Source organism: Procambarus clarkii, chromosome 5, assembly GCF_040958095.1.
Source record: "Procambarus clarkii isolate CNS0578487 chromosome 5, FALCON_Pclarkii_2.0, whole genome shotgun sequence".
Taxonomy (NCBI): Eukaryota; Metazoa; Arthropoda; class Malacostraca; order Decapoda; family Cambaridae; genus Procambarus; species Procambarus clarkii.
This window is the reverse complement of record NC_091154.1, coordinates 49,792,052-49,812,396: the sequence shown is the minus strand read 5'-3', so window position 1 is coordinate 49,812,396 and position 20,345 is coordinate 49,792,052. Positions and strand designations below refer to the sequence as shown.

The window sequence follows — 20,345 nt, the reverse complement described above, 5'->3', positions numbered from 1 at the left end:
CGGTCTGGAGCATGGCACAGTCCGGAACGGTCTGGTGCTTGACACAGTCCGGGACGGTTTGGTGCTTGACACAGTCCATGACGGTCTGGTGCTTGACACAGTCCGGGGACGTTCTGGTGCTTGACACATTCCAGGACGGTCTGGTGCTTGACACAGTCCATGACGGTCTGGTGTTTGTCACGGTCCATGACGGTCTGGTGCTTGACACAGTCCATGACGGTCTGGTGTTTGTCACGGTCCATGACGGTCTGGTGCTTGACACAGTCCATAACGGTCTGGTGCGTGACACAGTCCGGGACGGTCTGGTGCTTGACACAGTCCGGGATGGTCTGGAGCTTGTCACAGTCCATGACAGTATGGTGCTTGACACCGTCAATGACGGTGTGTTGCTTGACACAGTCCGGGGCGGTCTGGTGCGTGACACAGTCCGGGACGGTCTGGTGGTTGACACAGTCCAGGACGATCTGGTGCTTGACACATTCCAATATGGTCTGGTGCTTGACACAGTCCATGACGGTCTGGTGTTTGTCACAGTCCGGGACGGTCTGGTGCTTGACACAGTCCGGGACGGTCAGGTGATTGACACAGTCCATGACGTCTCGTGCTTGACACAGTCCAGGAGGGTCTGGTTCTTTACACAGTCCGGGACGGTCTGGTGCTTGACACAGTCCGGGACGGTCTGGTGCTTGACACAGTCCATGACGGTCTGGAGCATGACACAGTCCGGAACGGTCTGGTGCTTGACACAGTCCGGGACGGTTTGGTGCTTGACACAGTCCATGACGGTCTATTGCTTGACACAGTACGGGGACGTTCTGGTGCTTGACACAGTCCGGGACGGTCTGGTGCTTGACACAGTCCATGAGGGCATGGAGCTGGACACAGTCCATGACGGTCTGGTGCTTGTCACAGTCCATGACGGTATGGAGCTTGACACAGTCAATGACGGTCTGGTGCTTGACACAGTCCGGGGACGGTCTGGTGCTTGTCACAGTCCTGAACGGTCTGGTGCGTGACATAGTCCGGGACGGTCTAGTGCTTGAAACAGTCCATGACGGTCTGGTGTCTGGTGCTTGACAAAGTCCGGTGCGTGACACAGTCCGTGACGGTCTGGTGCTTTTCACAGTCCATGACGGTCTGGTGTTTGTCACAGTCCATGACGGTCTGGTGCTTGACACAGTCCATGACGGTCTGGTGCGTGACACAGTCCGGACGGTCTGGTGCTTGACACAGTCCGGGATGGTCTGGAGCTTTTCACAGTCCATGACGGTCTGGTGCTTGTCACAGTCCATGACGGTATGGTGCTTGACACAGTCCGGGGCGGTCTGGTACGTGACACAGTCCGGGACGGTCTGGTGCTTGACACAGTCCAGGACGATCTGGTGCTTGACACATTCCAATATGGTCTGGTGCTTGACACAGTCCATGACGGTCTGGTTATTGTCACAGTCCGGGACGGTCTGATGCTTGTGACAGTCCATGACGATCTGGAGCCTGACACAGTCCGGGACAGTCTGGTGCTTGACAAAGTCCGGGATGGTCTGGTGCTTGACACAGTCAATGACGGTCTGGTGCTTCTCAAAGTACACGACGGTCTGGTGCGTGACACAGTCCGGGACGGTCTGGTGCTTGACACAGTCCGGGACGGTCTGGAGCTTTTCACAGCCCATGACGGTCTGTTGCTTGTCACAGTCCATGACGGTCTGGATCTTGTCACAGTCCGGGACGGTCTTGTGCTTGACACAGTCCGGACGTCTGGAGCTTGACACAGTCAATGATGGTCTGGTGCTTGACACAGTCCGGGACGGTCTGGTGCTTGACACAGTCCGGGTCGGTCTGGTGCTTGGCACAGTCCGGGACGGTCTGGTGCTTGACACAGTCCAAGACGGTCTGGTGCTTGAAACAGTCCGGGATGGCATGGTGCTTGACACAGTCCGTGACGGTCTGGTGCTTGACACAGTCCATGACAGTCTGGTGTTTGACACAGTCCGGGACAGTCTGGTGCTTGACACAGTCAATGACGGTCTGGTGCTTGTCAAAGTACATGACGGTCTGGTGCTTGTCAAAATACATGACGGTCTGGTGCTTGTCAAAATACATGACGGTCTGGTGCGTGACACAGTCCGGGACGGTCTGGTGCTTGACACAGACCGGGACGGAATAGTGCTTGACACAGTCCATGACGGTCTGGAGCATGACACAGTCCGGAACGGTCTGGTGCTTGACACAGTCCGGGGACGGTCTGGTGCTTGACACAGTCCGGGACGGTCTGGTGCTTGACACAGTCCATGAGGGCCTGGAGCTGGACACAGTCCATGACGGTCTGGTGCTTGTCACAGTCCATGACGGTATGGTGCTTGACACAGTCAATGACGGTCTGGTGCTTGACACAGTCCGGGGACGGTCTGGTGCTTGTCACAGTCCTGAACGGTCTGGTGCGTGACATAGTCCGGGACGGTCTAGTGCTTGAAACAGTCCATGACGGTCTAGTGCTTGACACAGTCCATGACGGTCTGGTGTCTGGTGCTTGACAAAGTCCGGGACGGTCCGGTGCGTGACACAGTCCTTGACGGTCTGGTGTTTGTCACAGTCCATGACGGTCTGGTGCTTGACACAGTCCATGACGGTCTGGTGCGTGACACAGTCCGGGACGGTCGGGTGCTTGACTCTGTCCGGGACGGTCTGGTGCTTGACACATTCCAATATGGTCTGGTGCTTGACACAGTCAATGAAGGTGTGGTGCTTGACTCAGTCCGGGGCGGTCTGGTGCTTGACACAGTCCGGGACGGTCTGGTGCTTGACACAGTCCTGGACGATCTGGTGCTTGACACATTCCAATATGGTCTGGTGCTTGACACAGTCAATGAAGGTGTGGTGCTTGACTCAGTCCTGGACGGTCTGGTGCTTGACACAGTCCAAGACGGTCTGGTGCTTGAGACAGTCCATGACTATCTGGAGCCTGACACAGTCCGGGACGGTCTGGTGCTTGACACAGTCAATGACGGTCTGGTGCTTGACACAGTCCGGGATGGTCTGGTGCTTGACACAGTCAATGACAGTCTGGTGCGTGACACAGTCCGGGATGGTCTGGTGCTTGACACAGTCAATGACAGTCTGGTGCGTGACACAGTCCGGGATGGTCTGGTGCTTGTCAAAGTACATGACGGTCTTGTGCTTGACACAGTCCGGACGTCTGGTGCTTGACACAGTCCATGATGGTCTGGTGCTTGACACAGTCCGGGACGGTCTGGTGCTTGACACAGTTCGTTACGGTCTGGTGCTTGAAACAGTCCGGGACGGTCTGGTGCCTGACACAGTCCATGACGGTCTGGTGCTTGACACAGTCCGGGACGGTCTGGTGCTTTACACAGTCCGGGACGGTCTGGTGCTTGACACAGTCCGGGTCGGTATGGTGCTTGGCACAGTCCGGGACGGTCTGGTGCTTGACACAGTCCAGGACGGTCTGGTGCTTGAAACAGTCCGGGATGGCATGGTGCTTGACACAGTCCGGGACGGTCTGGTGCTTGACACAGTCCATAACAGTCTGGTGCTTGACACAGTCCGGGACAGTCTGGTGCTTGACACAGTCCATGACGATGTGGAGCTTGACACAGTCCGGGACGGTCTGGTGCTTGACACAGTCCATGACGGTCTGGTGCTTGTCAAAGTACATGACGGTCTGGTGCGTGACACTATCCGGGACGGTCTGTTGCTTGTCACAGTCAATGACGGTCTGGATCTTGTCACAGTCCGGGACGGTCTTGTGCTTGACACAGTCCATGATGGTCTGGTGCTTGACACAGTCCGCGACGGTCTGGTGCTTGACACAGTCCGAGACGGTCTGGTGCTTGACACAGTTCGGTACGGTCTGGTGCTTGAGACAGTCCGGGACGGTCTGGTGCCTGACACAGTCCATGACGGTCTGGTGCTTGAGACAGTCCGGGACGGTCTGGTGCTTGAAACAGTCCGGGACGGTCTGGTGCTTGAGACAGTCCAGGACGGTCTGGTGCCTGACACAGTCCATGACGGTCTTGTGCTTGACACAGTCCGAGACGGTCTGGTGCTTGACACAGTTCGGTACGGTCTGGTGCTTGAGACAGTCCGGGACGGTCTGGTGCCTGACACAGTCCATGACGGTCTGGTGCTTGAGACAGTCCGGGACGGTCTGGTGCCTGACACAGTCCTTGACGGTCTGGTGCTTGAGACAGTCCGGGACGGTCTGGTGCTTCAAACAGTCCGGGACGGTCTGGTGCCTGACACAGTCCATGACGGTCTGGTGCTTGTCAGAGTCCGGGTCGGTCTGGTGCTTGAAACAGTCCGGGACGGTCTAGTCCTTGACACAGTCCGGGACGGTCTGGTGCTTGACACAGTCCGGGACGGTCTGGTGCTTGACACAGTCCGGGATGGTCTGGTGCTTGTCACAGTCAATGACGGTCTGGTGCTTGTCAAAGTACATGATGGTCTGGTGCGTGACACAGTCCGGGACGGTCTTTTGCCTGACACAGTCCGGGACGGTCTGGAGCTTTTCACAGTCCATTACGGTCTGGTGGTTGACACAGTCCATGACGGTCTGGTGCTTGACACAGTCCATGACGGTCTGGAGCTTGACACAGTCCATGACGGTCTGGTGGTTGACACAGTCCATGACGGTCTGGTGCTTGACACAGTCCATGACGGTCTAGTGCTTGGCACAATCCATGACGATCTGGTGCTTGAAACAGTCCGGGGACGGTCTGGTGCTTGACACAGTCCGGGACGATCTGGTGCTTGACACAGTCCATGACAGTCTGGTGCTTGACACAGTCCATGAATGCCTGGAGCTGGACACAGTCCATGACGGTCTGGTGCTTAACTCAGTCCAGGACGGTCTGGTGAGTGAAATAGTCCTGGACGGTCTAGTGCTTGACACAGTCCATGACGGTCTGGTGCTTGACAAAGTCCGGGACGGTCCGGTGCGTGACACAGTCCGGGACGGGCTGGTGCTTTTCCCAGTCCATGACGGTCTGGTGCTTCTCACAGTCCATGACGGTCTGGTGCGTGACAGTCCGGGACGGTCTGGTGTTTGACACAGTCCGAGACAATCTGGTGCTTGACACAGTCCGGGACGGTCTGGTTCTTTTCACAGTTCATGACGGTCTGGTGCTTGTCACAGTCCATGACGGTCTTGTGTTTGACACAGTCCATGACGGTGTGGTGCTTGACACAGTCCGGGGCGGTCTGGTGCGTGAAACAGCCCAGGACGGTCTGGTGCTTGTCACAATCCATGACATGACACAACCCGGGACGGTCTGGTGCTTGACACAGTTCGGGACGGTCTGGTGCTTGATACAGTCCATGACGGTCTGGTGCTTGTCACAGTCCATGAGAGTCTGGAGCTTGTCACAGTCCTGGACGATCTGGTGCTTGACACAGTCCGGGACGGTCTGGTGCGTGACACAGTCCGGGACAGTCTGGTGCTTGAAACAGTCCGGGACGGTCTGGTGCTTGACACAGTCCGAGACGGTCTGGTGGTTGACACAGTCCGGTACAGCCTGGTGCTTGAAACAGTCCGGGACGGTCTGGTGCCTGACACAGTCCATGGCGGTCTGGTGCTTGACACAGTCCGGGACGGTCTGGTGCTTGACACAGTCCGGGTCTGTCTGGTGCTTGGCACAGTCCGGGACGGTCTGGTGCTTGAAACAGTCCATGACAGTCTGGTGCTTGACACAGTCCATGACGGTCTGGTGCTCGACACAGTCCATGACGGTCTGGTGCTTGTCACAGTCCATGAGAGTCTGGAGCTTGTCACAGTCCATGACGGTCTGGTGCGTGAAACCGCCCAGGACGGTCTGGTGCTTGACACAGTCCGGGACGGTCTGGTGCTTGACACGGTCAGGGACGGTCTGGTGCTTGACACAGTCCGAGACGGTCTGGTGCTTGACACAGGCCGGGACGGTCTGGTTCTTTTCACAGTCCATGACGGTCTGGTGCGTGAAACAGCCCAGGACGGTCTGGTGCTTGACAGAGTCCGGGACGGTCTGGTGCTTGTCACAGTTCATGACGGTCTGGTGCTTGACACAGTCCATGACGGTCTGGTGCTTGACACAGTCCATGACGGTCTGGTGCTTGTCACAGTCCGGGACGGTCTGTTGCTTGACACAGTCCATGACGTCTCGTGCTTGACACAGTCCAGGACGGTCTGGTGCTTGACACAGTCCGGGACGGCCTGATGCTTGACACAGTCCGGGACGATATGGTGCTTGACACAGTCCATGACGGACTGGTGCTTGACACAGTCTGGGACGGTCTGGTGCTTGACACAGTCCGGGACGGTATGGTGCTTGACACAGTCCAAGACGGTCTGGTGCATGACACAGTCCGGGACGATCTCTTGCTTGACACAGTTCGGGACGGTCTGGTGCTTGACACAGTCCATGACAGTCTGGTGAGTGAAATAGTCCGGGACGGTATAGTGCTTGACACAGTCCATGACGGTCTGGTGCTTCACAAAGTCCGGGACGGTCACGTGCGTGACACAGTCCGGGACGGGCTGGTGCTTTTCCCAGTCCTTGACGGTCTGGTGCTTCTCACAGTCCATGACGTTTCGTGCTTGACACAGTCCAGGACGGTCTGGTGCTTGACACCATCCGGGACGGCCTGATGCTTGACACAGTCTGGGACGATATGGTGCTTGACACAGTCCATGACGGACTGGTCCTCGACACAGTCTGGGACGGTCTGGTGCTTGACACAGTCCGGGACGGTCTGGTGCTTGAAACAGTCCATAACGGTCTGGTGCTTGACACAGTCCATGACGGTCTGGTGCTTGACAAAGTCCGGGACTGTCTGGTGCGTGACACAGTCCGGGACGGGCTGAAGCTTTTCACAGTCCATGACGATCTGGTGCTTGACAGAGTCCGGGACGGTCTGGTGCTTGTCAGAGTTCATGACAGTCCGGTGTTTGTCACAGTCCATGAGGGTCTGGTGCTTGACACATTCCGAGACAGTCTGGTGGTTGACACAGTCCGGGACGATCTGGTGCTTGACAAAGTCCGGGATGGTTCGGTGCGTGACACAGTCCGGGACGGGCTGGTGGTTGACACAGTCCATGAGGGGTCTAGTGCTTGACACAATCCATGATGGTCTGGTGCTTGACACTGTCCATGAGGGCCTGGTGCTTGACACAGTCTGGGACGGTCTGGTGTTTGACACTCTCCGGGATGGTATGGTGTTTGACACAGTCCATGACAGTCTGGTGCTTGACACAGTCCAAGACGGTCTGGTGCTTGACACAGTCCGGGACGATCTGGTGCTTGAAACAGTCCGGGACGGTCTGGTGCTTGACACAGTCCATGACGGTCTGGTGCTTGTCACAGTTCATGAGAGTCTGGAGCTTGTCACAGTCCTGATCGGTCTGGTGCTTGACACAGTCCGGGACGGTCTGGTGCGTGACACAGTCCGGGACGGTCTAGTGCTTGACACAGTCCGGGACGGTCTAGTGCTTGACACAGTCCGTGACTGTCTGGTGCTTGACACAGTCCGGGACGGTCTGGTGCATGACACAGTCCGGGACGGTCTGGTGCTTGAAACACTCCGGGACGGTCTGGTGCTTGACACAGTCCGAGACGGTCTGGTGCTTCACACAGTCCGGTACGGTCTGGTGCTTGAAACAGTTCGGGTCGGTCTGGTGCCTGACACAGTCCATGACGGTCTGGTCCTTGACACATTCCGGGACGGTCTGGTGCTTGACACAGTCCGGGACGGTCTGGTGCTTGACACAGTCCGGGTTGGTCTGGTGCTTGGCACAGTCCGGGACGGTCTGGTGCTTGACACAGTCCAGGACGGTCTGATGCTTGACACAGTCCGGGATGGTATGGTGCTTTACACAGTCCGGGACGGTCTGGTGCTTGGCACAGTTCATGACGATCTGGAGCCTGACACAGTCCATGACAGTCTGGTGCTTGACACAATCCATGACGGTCTGGTGCTTGACACAGTAAATGACGGTCTGGTGCTTGTCACAGTCCGGGACGGTCGGGTGATTGAAACAGTCCATGAAGTCTCGTGCTTGACACAGTCCAGGACGGTCTGGTGCTTGATACAGTCCGGGACGGTCTTGTGCTTGACACAGTCCGGACGGTCTTGTGCTTGACACAGTCCATGACGGTCTGGTGCTTGACACAGTCCGAGAGGGTCTAGTATTTGTCACAGTCCTTGACGGTCTAGTGCTTGTCACAGTCCGGGTCGGTTTGGTGCTTGAAACAGTCCGGGACGGTCTGGTGGTTGACACAGTCCATGACGGTCTGGAGCTTGACACAGTCCATGACGGTCTGGAGCTTGACAAAGTCCATGACGGTCTGGAGCTTGACACAGTCCATGACGGTCTGGTGGTTGACACAGTCCATGACGGTCTGGTGCTTGACACAGTCCATGACGGTCTAGTGCTTGACACAATCCATGATGGTCTGGTACTTGACACAGTCCATGAGGGCCTGGTGCTTGACACAGTCCATGAGGGTCTGATGCTTGACACAGTCCAGGACGGTCTGGTGCTTGTCACAGTCCGGGACGGTGTGGTGCTTGACACAGTCCATGACGTCTCTTGCTTGACACAGTCCAGGACGGTCTTGTGCTTGACACAGTCCGGGACGGTCTGGTGCTTGACACAGTACAGGACGGTATAGTGCTTGACACAGTCTGGGACGGTCTGGTGTTTGACACAGTCCGGGATGATATGGTGCTTGACACAGTCCATGACAGTCTGGTGCTTGACACAGTCCGGGACGATCTGGTGCTTGACACAGTCCGGGACGGTCTGGTGCTTGACACAGTCCATGAGGGCCTGGTGCTTGAAAAAGTCCATGATGGACTGGTGCTTGACACAGTCCAGGACGGTCTGGTGCTTGGCACAGTCAATGAGGGAATAGTGCTTGACACAGTCCATGACGGTCTGGTGCTTGACACAGTCCAGGACTGTCATGTGCTTGTCACAGTCCGGGACGGTCTGGTGCGTGGCATAGTCCGGGACGGTCTAGTGCTTGACACAGTCCATGACGGTCTGGTGCTTGACAAAGTCCGGGACGGTCCGGTGCGTGACACAGTCCGGGACGGTCTGGTGCTTGACACAGTCCGGGACGGTCTGGTGCTTTTCACAGTCCATGACGGTCTGGTGTTTGTTACAGTCCATGATAGTCTGGTGCTTGACACAGTCCATGACGGTCTGGTGCGTGACACAGTCCGGGACGGTCTGGTGCTTGACACAGTCCGGGATAGTCTGGAGCTTTTCACAGTCCATGACGGTCTGGTGCTTGTCACAGTCCATGACGGTATGGTGCTTGACACAGTCCATGACGGTGTGGTGCTTGACACACTCCGGGGCGGTCTGGTGCGTGACACAGTCCGGGACGGTCTGGTGCTTGACACAGTCCAGGACGATCTGGTGCTTGACTCATTCCAATATGGTCTGGTGCTTGACACAGTCCATGACGGTCTTGTGCTTGACACAGTCCAGGACGATCTGGTGCTTGACACATTCCAATATGGTCTGGTGCTTGACACAGTCCGGGACGGTCTGATGCTTGTGACAGTCCATGACGATCTGGAGCCTGACACAGTCCGGGACGGTCTGGTGTTTGACACAGTCCGGGACGGTCTGGTGCTTGACACAGTCAATGACGGTCTGATGCTTGTCAAAGTACATGACGGTCTGGTGCTTGTCACAGTCCGGGACGGTCTGGTGCTTGTCACAGTCAATGACGGTCTGGTGCTTGTCAAAGTACATGACGGTCTGGTGCGTGACACAGTCCATGATGGACTGGAGGTTGACACAGTCCATGAGGGTCTGGTGCTTGACACAGTCCAGGACGGTCTGGTGCTTGTCACAGTCCGGGACTGTCTGGTGCTTGTAACAGTCCGGGACGGTCTGGTGCTTGACACAGTCCATGACGTCTCGTGCTTGAGACAGTCCAGGACGGTCTGGTGCTTGACACAGTCCGGGACGGTCTTGTGCTTGACACAGTCCATGACGGTCTGGTGCTTGACACAGTCTGGGACGGTCTGGTGCTTGACACAGTCCGGAACGGTATGGTGCTTGACACAGTCCGAGACGGTCTGGTGCTTGACACAGTCCGGAACGGTATGGTGCTTGACACAGTCCTGGACGGTCTGGTGCTTGACACAGTCTGGGACTGTCTGGTGCTTGACACAGTCCGGGACGGTATTGTGCTTGACACAGTCCATGACGGTTTGGTGTATGACACAGTCCGGAACGATCTGATGCTTGACACAGTCCATGACGGTCTGGTGCTTGACAAATTCCGGGACGGTCTAGTGCTTGACACTGTCCATGACGGTCTGGTGCTTAACAAAGTCCGGGACAGTCCGGTGCGTGACACAGTCCGGGACGGTTTGGAGCTTGACACAGTCCATGACGGTCTGGAGATTTTCACAGTCCTTGACGGTCTGGTGCTTGTCACAGTCCATGACGGTCTGGTGCTTGTTAGTGTACATGACGGTCTGGTGCTTGACACAGTCCATGACGGTCTGGTGCTTGACACAGTCCATGACGGTTTGGAGCTTGACACAGTCCATGACGGTCTGGTGCTTGACACAGTCCATGACGGTCTAGTGCTTGACACAATCCATAATGGTCTGGTGCTTGACACAGTCTATGAGGGCCTGGTGCTTGACACAGTCGCTAAGGGACTGGTGCTTGACTCAGTCCAGGACGGTCTGGTGCTTGTCACAGTCCGGGACGGTCTGGTGCTTGTAACAGTCCGGGACGGTCTGGTGCTTGACACAGTCCATGACGTCTCGTGCTTGACACAGTCCAGGACGGTCTGGTGCTTGACACAGTCCAGGACGGACTGGTGCTTGACACAGTCCGGGACGGTATGGTGTCTGACACAGTCCATGACGGTCTGGTGCTTGACACAGTCTAGGACGGTCTGGTGCTTGACACAGTCCGGGACGGTATGGTGCTTGACACAGTCCATGACGGTCTGGTGCTTGACACAGTCCGGGACGATCTAGTGCTTGACACAGTCCGGGGCGGTCTAGTGCTTGTCACAGTCCATGACGGTCTGGTGCTTGACACAGTCCTTGACGGTCTGGTGCTTGACAAAGTCCGGGATGGTCCGGTGCGTGACACAGTCCGGGACGGTCTTTTGCTTATCACAGTTCATGAGAGTCTGGAGCTTGTCACAGTCCATGACGGTCTGGTGCTTGACACAATCCGGGACGGTCTGGTGCGTGACACAGTCCGGGACGGTCTAGTGTTTGACACAGTCCGGGACGGGTTGGTGCTCGACACGGTCCGGGATGGTCTGGTGCTTGAAACAGTCCGGGACGGTCTGGTGCTTGACACAGTCCGAGCCGGTCTGGTGCTTGACACAGTTCGGTACGGTCTGGTGCTTGAAACAGTCCGGGACGGTCTGGTGCCTGACACAGTCCATGACGGTCTGGTGCTTGACACAGTCCATGACGGTCTGGTGCTTGTCACAGTCCTGGACGGTCTGGTGCTTGACACTGTCCATGACGGTCTGGTGCTTGACAAAGTCCGGGACGGTCCGGTGCGTGACACAGTCCGGGATGGTCTGGAGATTTTCACAGTCCTTGACGGTCGGGTGATTGTCACAGTCCATGACGGTATGGTGCTTGACACAGTCCATGACGGTGTGGTGCTTGACACAGTCCCGGGCGGTATGGTGCGTGACACAGTCCATGACGGTCTGGTGATTGTCACAGTCCGGGACGGTCTGATGCTTGTGACAGTCCATGACGATCTGGAGCCTGACACAGTCCGGGACAGTCTGGTGCTTGACACAGTCCGGGACGGTCTGGTGCTTGACACAGTCCGGGACGGTCTGGTGCTTGACACAGTCCGGTACGGTCTGGTGCTTGACACAGTCCGGGACGGTCTGGTGCTTGATACAGTCCGGGACGGTCTGGTGCTTGACACAGTCCGGGATGGTCTGGTGCTTGACACAGTCAATGACGGTCTGGTGCTTGTCAAAGTACATGACGGTCTGGTGCTTGTCAAAGTACATGACGGTCTGGTGCTTGTCAAAGTACATGACGGTCTGGTGCGTGACACAGTCCGGGACGGTCTGGTGCTTGTCGCAGTCAATGACGGTCTGGTGCTTGACACAGTCCGGGATGGTCTGGTGCTTGACACAGTCAATGACGGTCTGGTGCTTGTCAAAGTACATGACGGTCTGGTGCGTGACACAGTCCGGGACGGTCTGGTGCTTGTCACAGTCAATGACGGTCTGGTGCTTGTCAAAGTACATGACGGTCTGGTGCGTGACACAGTCCGGGACGGTCTGGTGCTTGACACAGACCGGGACGGTCTGGTGCTTGACACAGTCCAGGACGGTCTTGTGCTTGTCACAGTCCGGGACGGTCTGGTGCGTGACATAGTCCGGGACGGTCTAGTGCTTGACACAGTCCGGGACGGTTTAGTGCTTGACACAGTCCATGACGGTCTGCTGCTTGACACAGTCCGGGGACGGTCTGTTGCTTGACACAGTCCGGGACGATCTGGTGCTTGACACAGTCCGGGACGGTCTGGTGCTTGACACAGTCCAGGACGGTCTGGTGCTTGACACAGTCTATGAGGGCCTGGAGCTGGACACAGTCCGGAACGGTCTGGTGCTTGACACAGTCTATGAGGGCCTGGAGCTGGACACAGTCCATGACGGTCGTGTGCTTAACTCAGTCCAGGACGGTCTGGTGTTTGTCACAGTCCTGAATGGTCTGGTGCTTGTCACAGTCCATGACGGTCTGGTGTTTGACACAGTCCATGACGGTGTGGTGCTTGACACAGTACGGGGCGGTCTGGTGTTTGACACAGTCCATGACGGTGTGGTGCTTGACACAGTACGGGGCGGTCTGGTGCGTGAAACAGCCCGGGACGGTCTGGTGCGTGAAACAGCCCGGGACTGTCTGCTGCTTGTCACAGTCCATGATTGTCTGGTGCTTGACAGAGTCCGGGACGGTTTCGTGCTTGTCACAGTTCATGACAGTCCGGTGATTGTCACAATCCATGACGGTCTGGTGCGTGACACAATCCATCACAGTCTGGTGCTTTTCACAGTCCATGACGGTCTGGTGCTTCTCACAGTCCATGACGGTCTGTTCCTTCTTACAGTCCATGAGAGTCTGGAGCTTGTCACAGTCCTGGACGGTCTGATGCTTGACACAGTCCTGGACGGTCTGGTGCGTGACACAGTCCGAGACGGTCTTGTGCATGACACAGTCCGGAACGGTCTGGTGCTTGACACAGTCCGGGACGGTCTGGTGTTTGACACAGACCGGGTCTGTCTGGTGCTTGGCACAGTCCGTGACGGTCTGGTGCTTGAAACAGTCCATGATGGTCTGGTGCTTGTCACAGTCCATGACGGTCTAGTGCTTGACACAGTCCGGGACAGTCTGGTGCTTGACACAGTCCGGTACGGTCTGGTGCTTGACACAGTCCATGACAGTCTGGTGCTTGACACAGTCCATGACGGTCTGGTGCTTGTCACAGTCCATGAGAGTCTGGAGCTTGTCAGGGTCCTGGACGGTCTGGTGCTTGACACAGTCCGGGACGGTCTGGTGCGTGACACAGTCCGGGACGGTCTGGTGCTTTTCACAGTCCATGACGGTCTGGTGCTTGTCACAGTCCATGAGAGTCTGGAGCTTGTCACAGTCCTGGACGGTCTAGTGCTTGACACAGTCCGGGACGGTCTGGTGCGTGACACAGTCCGGGACGGTCTAGTGCATGACACAGTCAGGAACGGTCTGGTGCTTGACACAGTCCGGGACGATCTGTTGCTTGAAACAGTCCAGGACGGACTGGTGCTTGACACAGTCCGAGACAGTCTGGTGCTTGACACAGTCTGGTATGGTGTGGTGCTTGAAACAGTTCGGGACGGTCTGGTGCCTGACACTGTCCGGGTCGGTCTGGTGCTTGGCACAGTCCGGGACGGTCTGGTGCTTGACACAGTCCATGATAGTCTGGTGCTTGTCACAGTCCATGACGGTCTAGTGCTTGACACATTCCAGGACGGTCTGGTGCTTGACACAGTCCATGATAGTCTGGTGCTTGTCACAGTCCATGATAGTCTGGTGCTTGTCGCAGTCTATGACGGTCTGGTGCTTGTCCCAGTCCATAAGAGTCTGGAACTTGTCACAGTCCTGGACGGTCTGGTGCTTGACACAGTCCGGCACGGTCTGGTGCTTGACACAGTCCATGACGGTCTGGTGCTTGTCACAGTCCTGGACGGTCTGGTGCTTGACACAGTCCGGGACGGTCTGGTGGGTGACACAGTCCGGGACGGTCTAGTGCATGACACAGTCCGGAACGGTCTGGTGCTTGACACAGTCCGGGACGATCTGGTGCTTGAAACAGTCCGGGACGGACTGATGCTTGACACAGTCCGAGACAGTCTGGTGCTTTACACAGTTCGGGACGGTCTGGTGCTTGGCACAGTCCGGGATGGTCTGGTGCTTGACACAGTCCGGGACGGTCTGGTGCTTGACACAGTCCGGGATGGTCTGGTGCTTGACACGGTTCGGGACGGTCTGGTGCTTGACACAGTCCGCGTCGGTCTGGTTCCTGACACAGTCCATGATGGTCTAGTGCTTGACACAGTCCAGGACGGTCTGGTGCTTGACACAGTCCGGGACGGTCTGGTGCTTGACACAGTCCGGTACGGTCTGGTGCTTGAAACAGTCCATGACAGTCTGGTGCTTGACACAGTCCCTGACGGTCTGGTGCTTGACACAGTACATGACGGTCTGGTGCTTGTCACAGTCCGGAACGGTCTGGTGCTTGACACAGTCCATGACGTCTCGTGCTTGACACAGTCCAGGACGGTCTGGTGCTTGACACAGTCCGGGACGGTCTGGTGCTTGACACAGTCCGGGACGGTATGGTGCTTGACACAGTCCATGACGGTCTGGTGCGTGACACAGTCTGGGTCGTTCTGGTGCTTGACACAGTCCGGAACGATCTGGTCCTTGACACAGTCCATGACGGTCTGGTGCGTGACACTATCCGGGACGGTCTGGAGCCTGACACAGTCCGGGACGGTCTGGTGCTTGACACAGTCCGGGACGGTCTGGTGCTTGACACAGTCCGGGACGGTCTGGTGCTTGACACAGTCCGGGATGGTCTGGTGCTTGACACATTCAATGATGGTCTGGTGCTTGTCAAAGTACATGACGGTCTGGTGCGTGACACAGTCCGTGACGGTCTGGTGCTTGACTCAGTCCATGACGGTCTGGAGCTTTTCACAGTCCATGACGGTCTGGTGCTTGTCACAGTCCATGACGGTATGGTGCTTAACACAGCCCATGACGGTCTTGAGCTTGTCACAGGCCGAGACGGTCTTGTGCTTAACACAGTCCATGACGGTCTGGTGCTTGACACAGTCGGAGACGGTCTATCATTTGTCACAGTCCTTGACGGTCTAGTGCTTGTCACAGTCCGGAACAGTCTGGTGCTGGACACAGTCAATGACAGTGTGGTGCTTGACACAGTCCATGACGGTCTGGTGCTTTTCACAGTCCGGGACGGTCTGATGCTTGTCACAGTCCGAGACGGTCTGGTGCATGACACAGTCCTGGACGGTCTGGTGCTTGAAACAGTCTGGGACGGTCTGGTGCTTGACACAGTCCATGACGTCTCGTGCTTGACACAGTCCAGGATGGTCTGGTGCTTGACACAGTCCGGGACGGTCTGGTTCTTTTCACAGTCCATGACGGTCTGGTGCTTGTCACAGTCCATGACCGTCTGGTGCTTGACACAGTCAATGACGGTCTGGTGCTTGACACAGTCCATGACAGTCTGGTGCTTGTCACAGTCCGGGACGGTCTGATGCTTGACATAGTCCGGGACGGTCTGGTGCTTGACACAGTTCGGGACGGTCTGGTGCTTGACACAGTCCGCGTCGGTCTGGTGCTTGGCACAGTCCGGGACGGTCTGGTGCTTGACACAGTCTGGGACGGTCTGGTGCTTGACACAGTCCATGATGGTCTGGTGCTTGTCACAGTCTATGACGGTCTAGTGCTTGACACAGTCCAGGACGGTCTGGTGCTTGACACAGTCCGGGACGGTCGGGTGCTTGACACAGTCCGGTACGGTCTGGTGCTTGAAACAGTCCATGACAGTCTGGTGCTTGACACAGTCCATGACAGTCTGGTGCTTGACACAGTACATGACGGTCTGGTGCTTGTCACAATCCGGGACGGTCTGGTGCTTGACACAGTCCATGACGTCTCGTGCTTGACACAGTCCAGGACGGTCTGGTGCTTGACACAGTCCGGGACGGTCTGGTGCTTGACACAGTCCGGGACGGTATGGTGCTTGACACAGTCCATGACGGTCTGGTGCGTGACACAGTCTGGGTCGTTCTGGTGCGTGACACAGTCCGGGACGATCTGGTGTTTGACACAGTCCATGACGGTCTGGAGCTTTTCACAGTCCATGACGGTCTGGTGCTTGTCACAGTCCATGACGGTGTGGTGCTTGACACATTCCATGACGGTCTGGTGAGTGACAGTCCGGGTCGGTCTGGTGCTTGACACAGTCCGGGACGGTCTGGAGCTTTTCACAGTCCATGACGGCCTGGTGCTTGTCACAGTCCATGACGGTATGGTGCTTGACACAGTCCATGACGGTGTGGTGCTTGACACAGTCCGGGGCGGTCTGGTGCGTGACACAGTCCGAGACGATCTGGTGCTTGACACAGTCCAAGACGGCCTGGTGCTTGTCACAGTCCATGACGGTCTGGTGCTTGTCACAGTCCATGACGGTCTGGTGCTTGACACAGTCCTTGACGGTCTGGTGCTTGACACAGTCCGAGACGATCTGGTGCTTGACACAGTCCATGACGGTCTGGTGCTTGACACAGTCCATGACGGCCTAATGCTTGTCACAGTCCATGACGGGCTGGTGCTTGTCACAGTCCATGACTGTCTGGTGATTGTCACAGTCCGGGACGGTCTGGTGCTTGACACAGTCTGGGACGGTCTGGTGTTTGACACAGTCCGGGACGGTATGGTGCTTGACACAGTCCATGACGGTCTGGTGCTTGACACAGTCTGGGACGGTCTAGTGCTTGACACAGTCTGGGACGGTCTGGTGTTTGACACAGTCCGGGACGGTATGGTGCTTGACACAGTCCATGACGGTCTAGTGCTTGACACAGTCCGGGAATGTCTGGTGCTTGACACAGTCTGGAACGGTCTGGTGCTTGACACAGTCCGGGACGGTCTGGTGCTTGACACAGTCCGGTACAGTCTGGTGCTGGGCACAGTCAATGACAGTGTGGTGCTTGACACAGTCCATGACGGTCTGGTGCTTGTCACAGTCCGGGACGGTCTGATGCTTGTCACAGTCCGAGACGGTCTGGTGCTTGACACAGTCCTGGACGGTCTGGTGCTTGAAAAAGTCTGGGACGGTCTGGTGCTTGACACAGTCTATGACGGTCTTGTGCTTAACACAGTCCGGGACGGTTTGGTGCTTGACACAGTCCGGGACGGTATGGTGCTTGACACAGTCCATGACGGTCTGGTGCTTGACACTGTCTGGGACGGGCTGGTGTTTGACACAGTCCGGGACGGTATGGTGCTTGACACAGTCCATGCCGGTCTGGTACTTGACACAGTCCAAGACGGTCTGGTGCTTGACACAGTCCGAGACGATCTGGTGTTTGACACAGTCCGGGACGGCCTGGTGCTTGACACAGTCCATGACGGTCTGGTGCTTGACACAGTCCATTACGGTCTGGTGCTTGTCAAAGTCCGGGACGGTCTGGTGCATGACAAATTCCGGGACGGTCAAGCGCTTGACACAGTCCATGACGGTCTGGTGCTTGACAAAGTCCGGGATTGTCTGGTGCTTGACACAGTCCGAGACGATCTGGTGTTTGACACAGTCCGGGACGGCCTGCTGCTTGACACAGTCCGGGACGGTCTGGTGCTTTTCACAGTCCATGACGGTCTGGTGCTTGACAGAGTCCGGGACGGTCTGGTGCTTGTCACAGTTCATGACAGTCCGGTGCTTGTCACAGTCCATGACGGTCAGGTGCTTGACACAGTCCGAGACGGTCTGGTACTTGACACAGTCCGGGACGGTCTGGTGCTTGTCACAGTCCGGGACGGTCTGGTGCGTGACACAGTCCAGGACGGTCTGGTGCTTGACACAGTCCGGGACGGTCTGGTTCTTTTCACAGACCATGACGGTCTGGTGCTGGTCACAGTCGATGACGGTCTGGTGCTTGACACAATCCATGACGGTCTGGTGCTTGACACAGTCCGAGACGGTCTATCATTTGTCACAGTCCGAGACGGTCTATCATTTGTCACAGGCCGAGACGGTCTATCATTTGTCACAGGCCGAGACGGTCTTGTGCTTAACACAGTCCATGACGGTGTGGTGCTTGACGCAGTCCATGACGGTCTAGTGCTTGAAACAGTCTGTTACGGTCTGGTGCTTGACACAGTCCGGGACGGTCTGGTGCTTGATACAGTCCGGGACGGTCTGGTGCTTGACACAGTCCGGGATGGTCTGGTGCTTGACACAGTCAATGACGGTCTGGTGCTTTTCAAAGTACATGACGGTCTGGTGCTTGTCAAAGTACATGACGGTCTGGTGCTTGTCAAAGTACATGACGGTCTGGTGCGTGACACAGTCCGGGACGGTCTGGTGCTTGTCGCAGTCAATGACGGTCTGGTGCTTGACACAGTCCGGGATGGTCTGGTGCTTGACACAGTCAATGACGGTCTGGTGCTTGTCAAAGTACATGACGGTCTGGTGCGTGACACAGTCCGGGACGGTCTGGTGCTTGACACAGACCGGGACGGTCTGGGGCTTGACACAATCCATGATGGTCTGGTGCTTGACACAGTCCATGAGGGCCTGGTGCTTGACACAGTCCATGAGGGTCTGGTGCTTGACACAGTCCAGGACGGTCTTGTGCTTGTCACAGTCCGGGACGGTCTGGTGCGTGACATAGTCCGGGACGGTCTAGTGCTTGTCGCAGTCAATGACGGTCTGGTGCTTGACACAGTCCGGGATGGTCTGGTGCTTGACACAGTCAATGACGGTCTGGTGCTTGTCAAAGTACATGACGGTCTGGTGCGTGACACAGTCCGGGACGGTCTGGTGCTTGTCACAGTCAATGACGGTCTGGTGCTTGTCAAAGTACATGACGGTCTGGTGCGTGACACAGTCCGGGACGGTCTGGTGCTTGACACAGACCGGGACGGTCTGGGGCTTGACACAATCCATGATGGTCTGGTGCTTGACACAGTCCATGAGGGCCTGGTGCTTGACACAGTCCATGAGGGTCTGGTGCTTGACACAGTCCAGGACGGTCTTGTGCTTGTCACAGTCCGGGACGGTCTGGTGCGTGACATAGTCCGGGACGGTCTAGTGCTTGACACAGTCCGGGACGGTTTAGTGCTTGACACAGTCCATGACGGTCTGCTGCTTGACACAGTCCGGGGACGGTCTGTTGCTTGACACAGTCCGGGACGATCTGGTGCTTGACACAGTCCGGGACGGTCTGGTGCTTGACACAGTCCAGGACGGTCTGGTGCTTGACACAGTCTATGAGGGCCTGGAGCTGGACACAGTCCGGGACGGTCTGGTGCTTGACACAGTCTATGAGGGCCTGGAGCTGGACACAGTCCATGACGGTCGTGTGCTTAACTCAGTCCAGGACGGTCTGGTGTTTGTCACAGTCCTGAATGGTCTGGTGCTTGTCACAGTCCATAACGGTCTGGTGTTTGACACAGTCCATGACGGTGTGGTGCTTGACACAGTACGGGGCGGTCTGGTGTTTGACACAGTCCATGACGGTATGGTGCTTGACACAGTACGGGGCGGTCTGGTGCGTGAAACAGCCCGGGACGGTCTGGTGCGTGAAACAGCCCGGGACTGTCTGCTGCTTGTCACAGTCCATGATTGTCTGGTGCTTGACAGAGTCCGGGACGGTTTCGTGCTTGTCACAGTTCATGACAGTCCGGTGATTGTCACAATCCATGACGGTCTGGTGCGTGACACAATCCATCAGTCTGGTGCTTTTCACAGTCCATGACGGTCTGGTGCTTCTCACAGTCCATGACGGTCTGTTCCTTCTTACAGTCCATGAGAGTCTGGAGCTTGTCACAGTCCTGGACGGTCTGATGCTTGACACAGTCCTGGACGGTCTGGTGCGTGACACAGTCCGAGACGGTCTTGTGCATGACACAGTCCGGAACGGTCTGGTGCTTGACACAGTCCGGGACGGTCTGGTGTTTGACACAGACCGGGTCTGTCTGGTGCTTGGCACAGTCCGGGACGGTCTGGTGCTTGAAACAGTCCATGATGGTCT

At 56.8% G+C, this 20,345-nt stretch overlaps 2 protein-coding genes across 2 annotated transcripts in view; both read right to left on the bottom strand.

Moving 5' to 3' along the window:
- Positions 1-20,345, bottom strand: part of LOC123752072 (uncharacterized) — a 106,222-nt gene that overhangs the window by 51,929 nt on the left and 33,948 nt on the right. The gene's annotated exons all lie outside the window — the stretch shown is intronic.
- LOC138352139 (zinc finger protein 271-like) lies at positions 11,034-13,377 on the bottom strand. Its single transcript, XM_069304403.1, has 3 exons — positions 12,922-13,377; positions 11,463-11,762; positions 11,034-11,222 (listed from the first exon to the last, which is right to left on the bottom strand). The coding sequence occupies exons 1-3, from the start codon at positions 13,375-13,377 to the stop codon at positions 11,034-11,036; spliced, it is 945 nt and encodes a 314-aa protein (XP_069160504.1).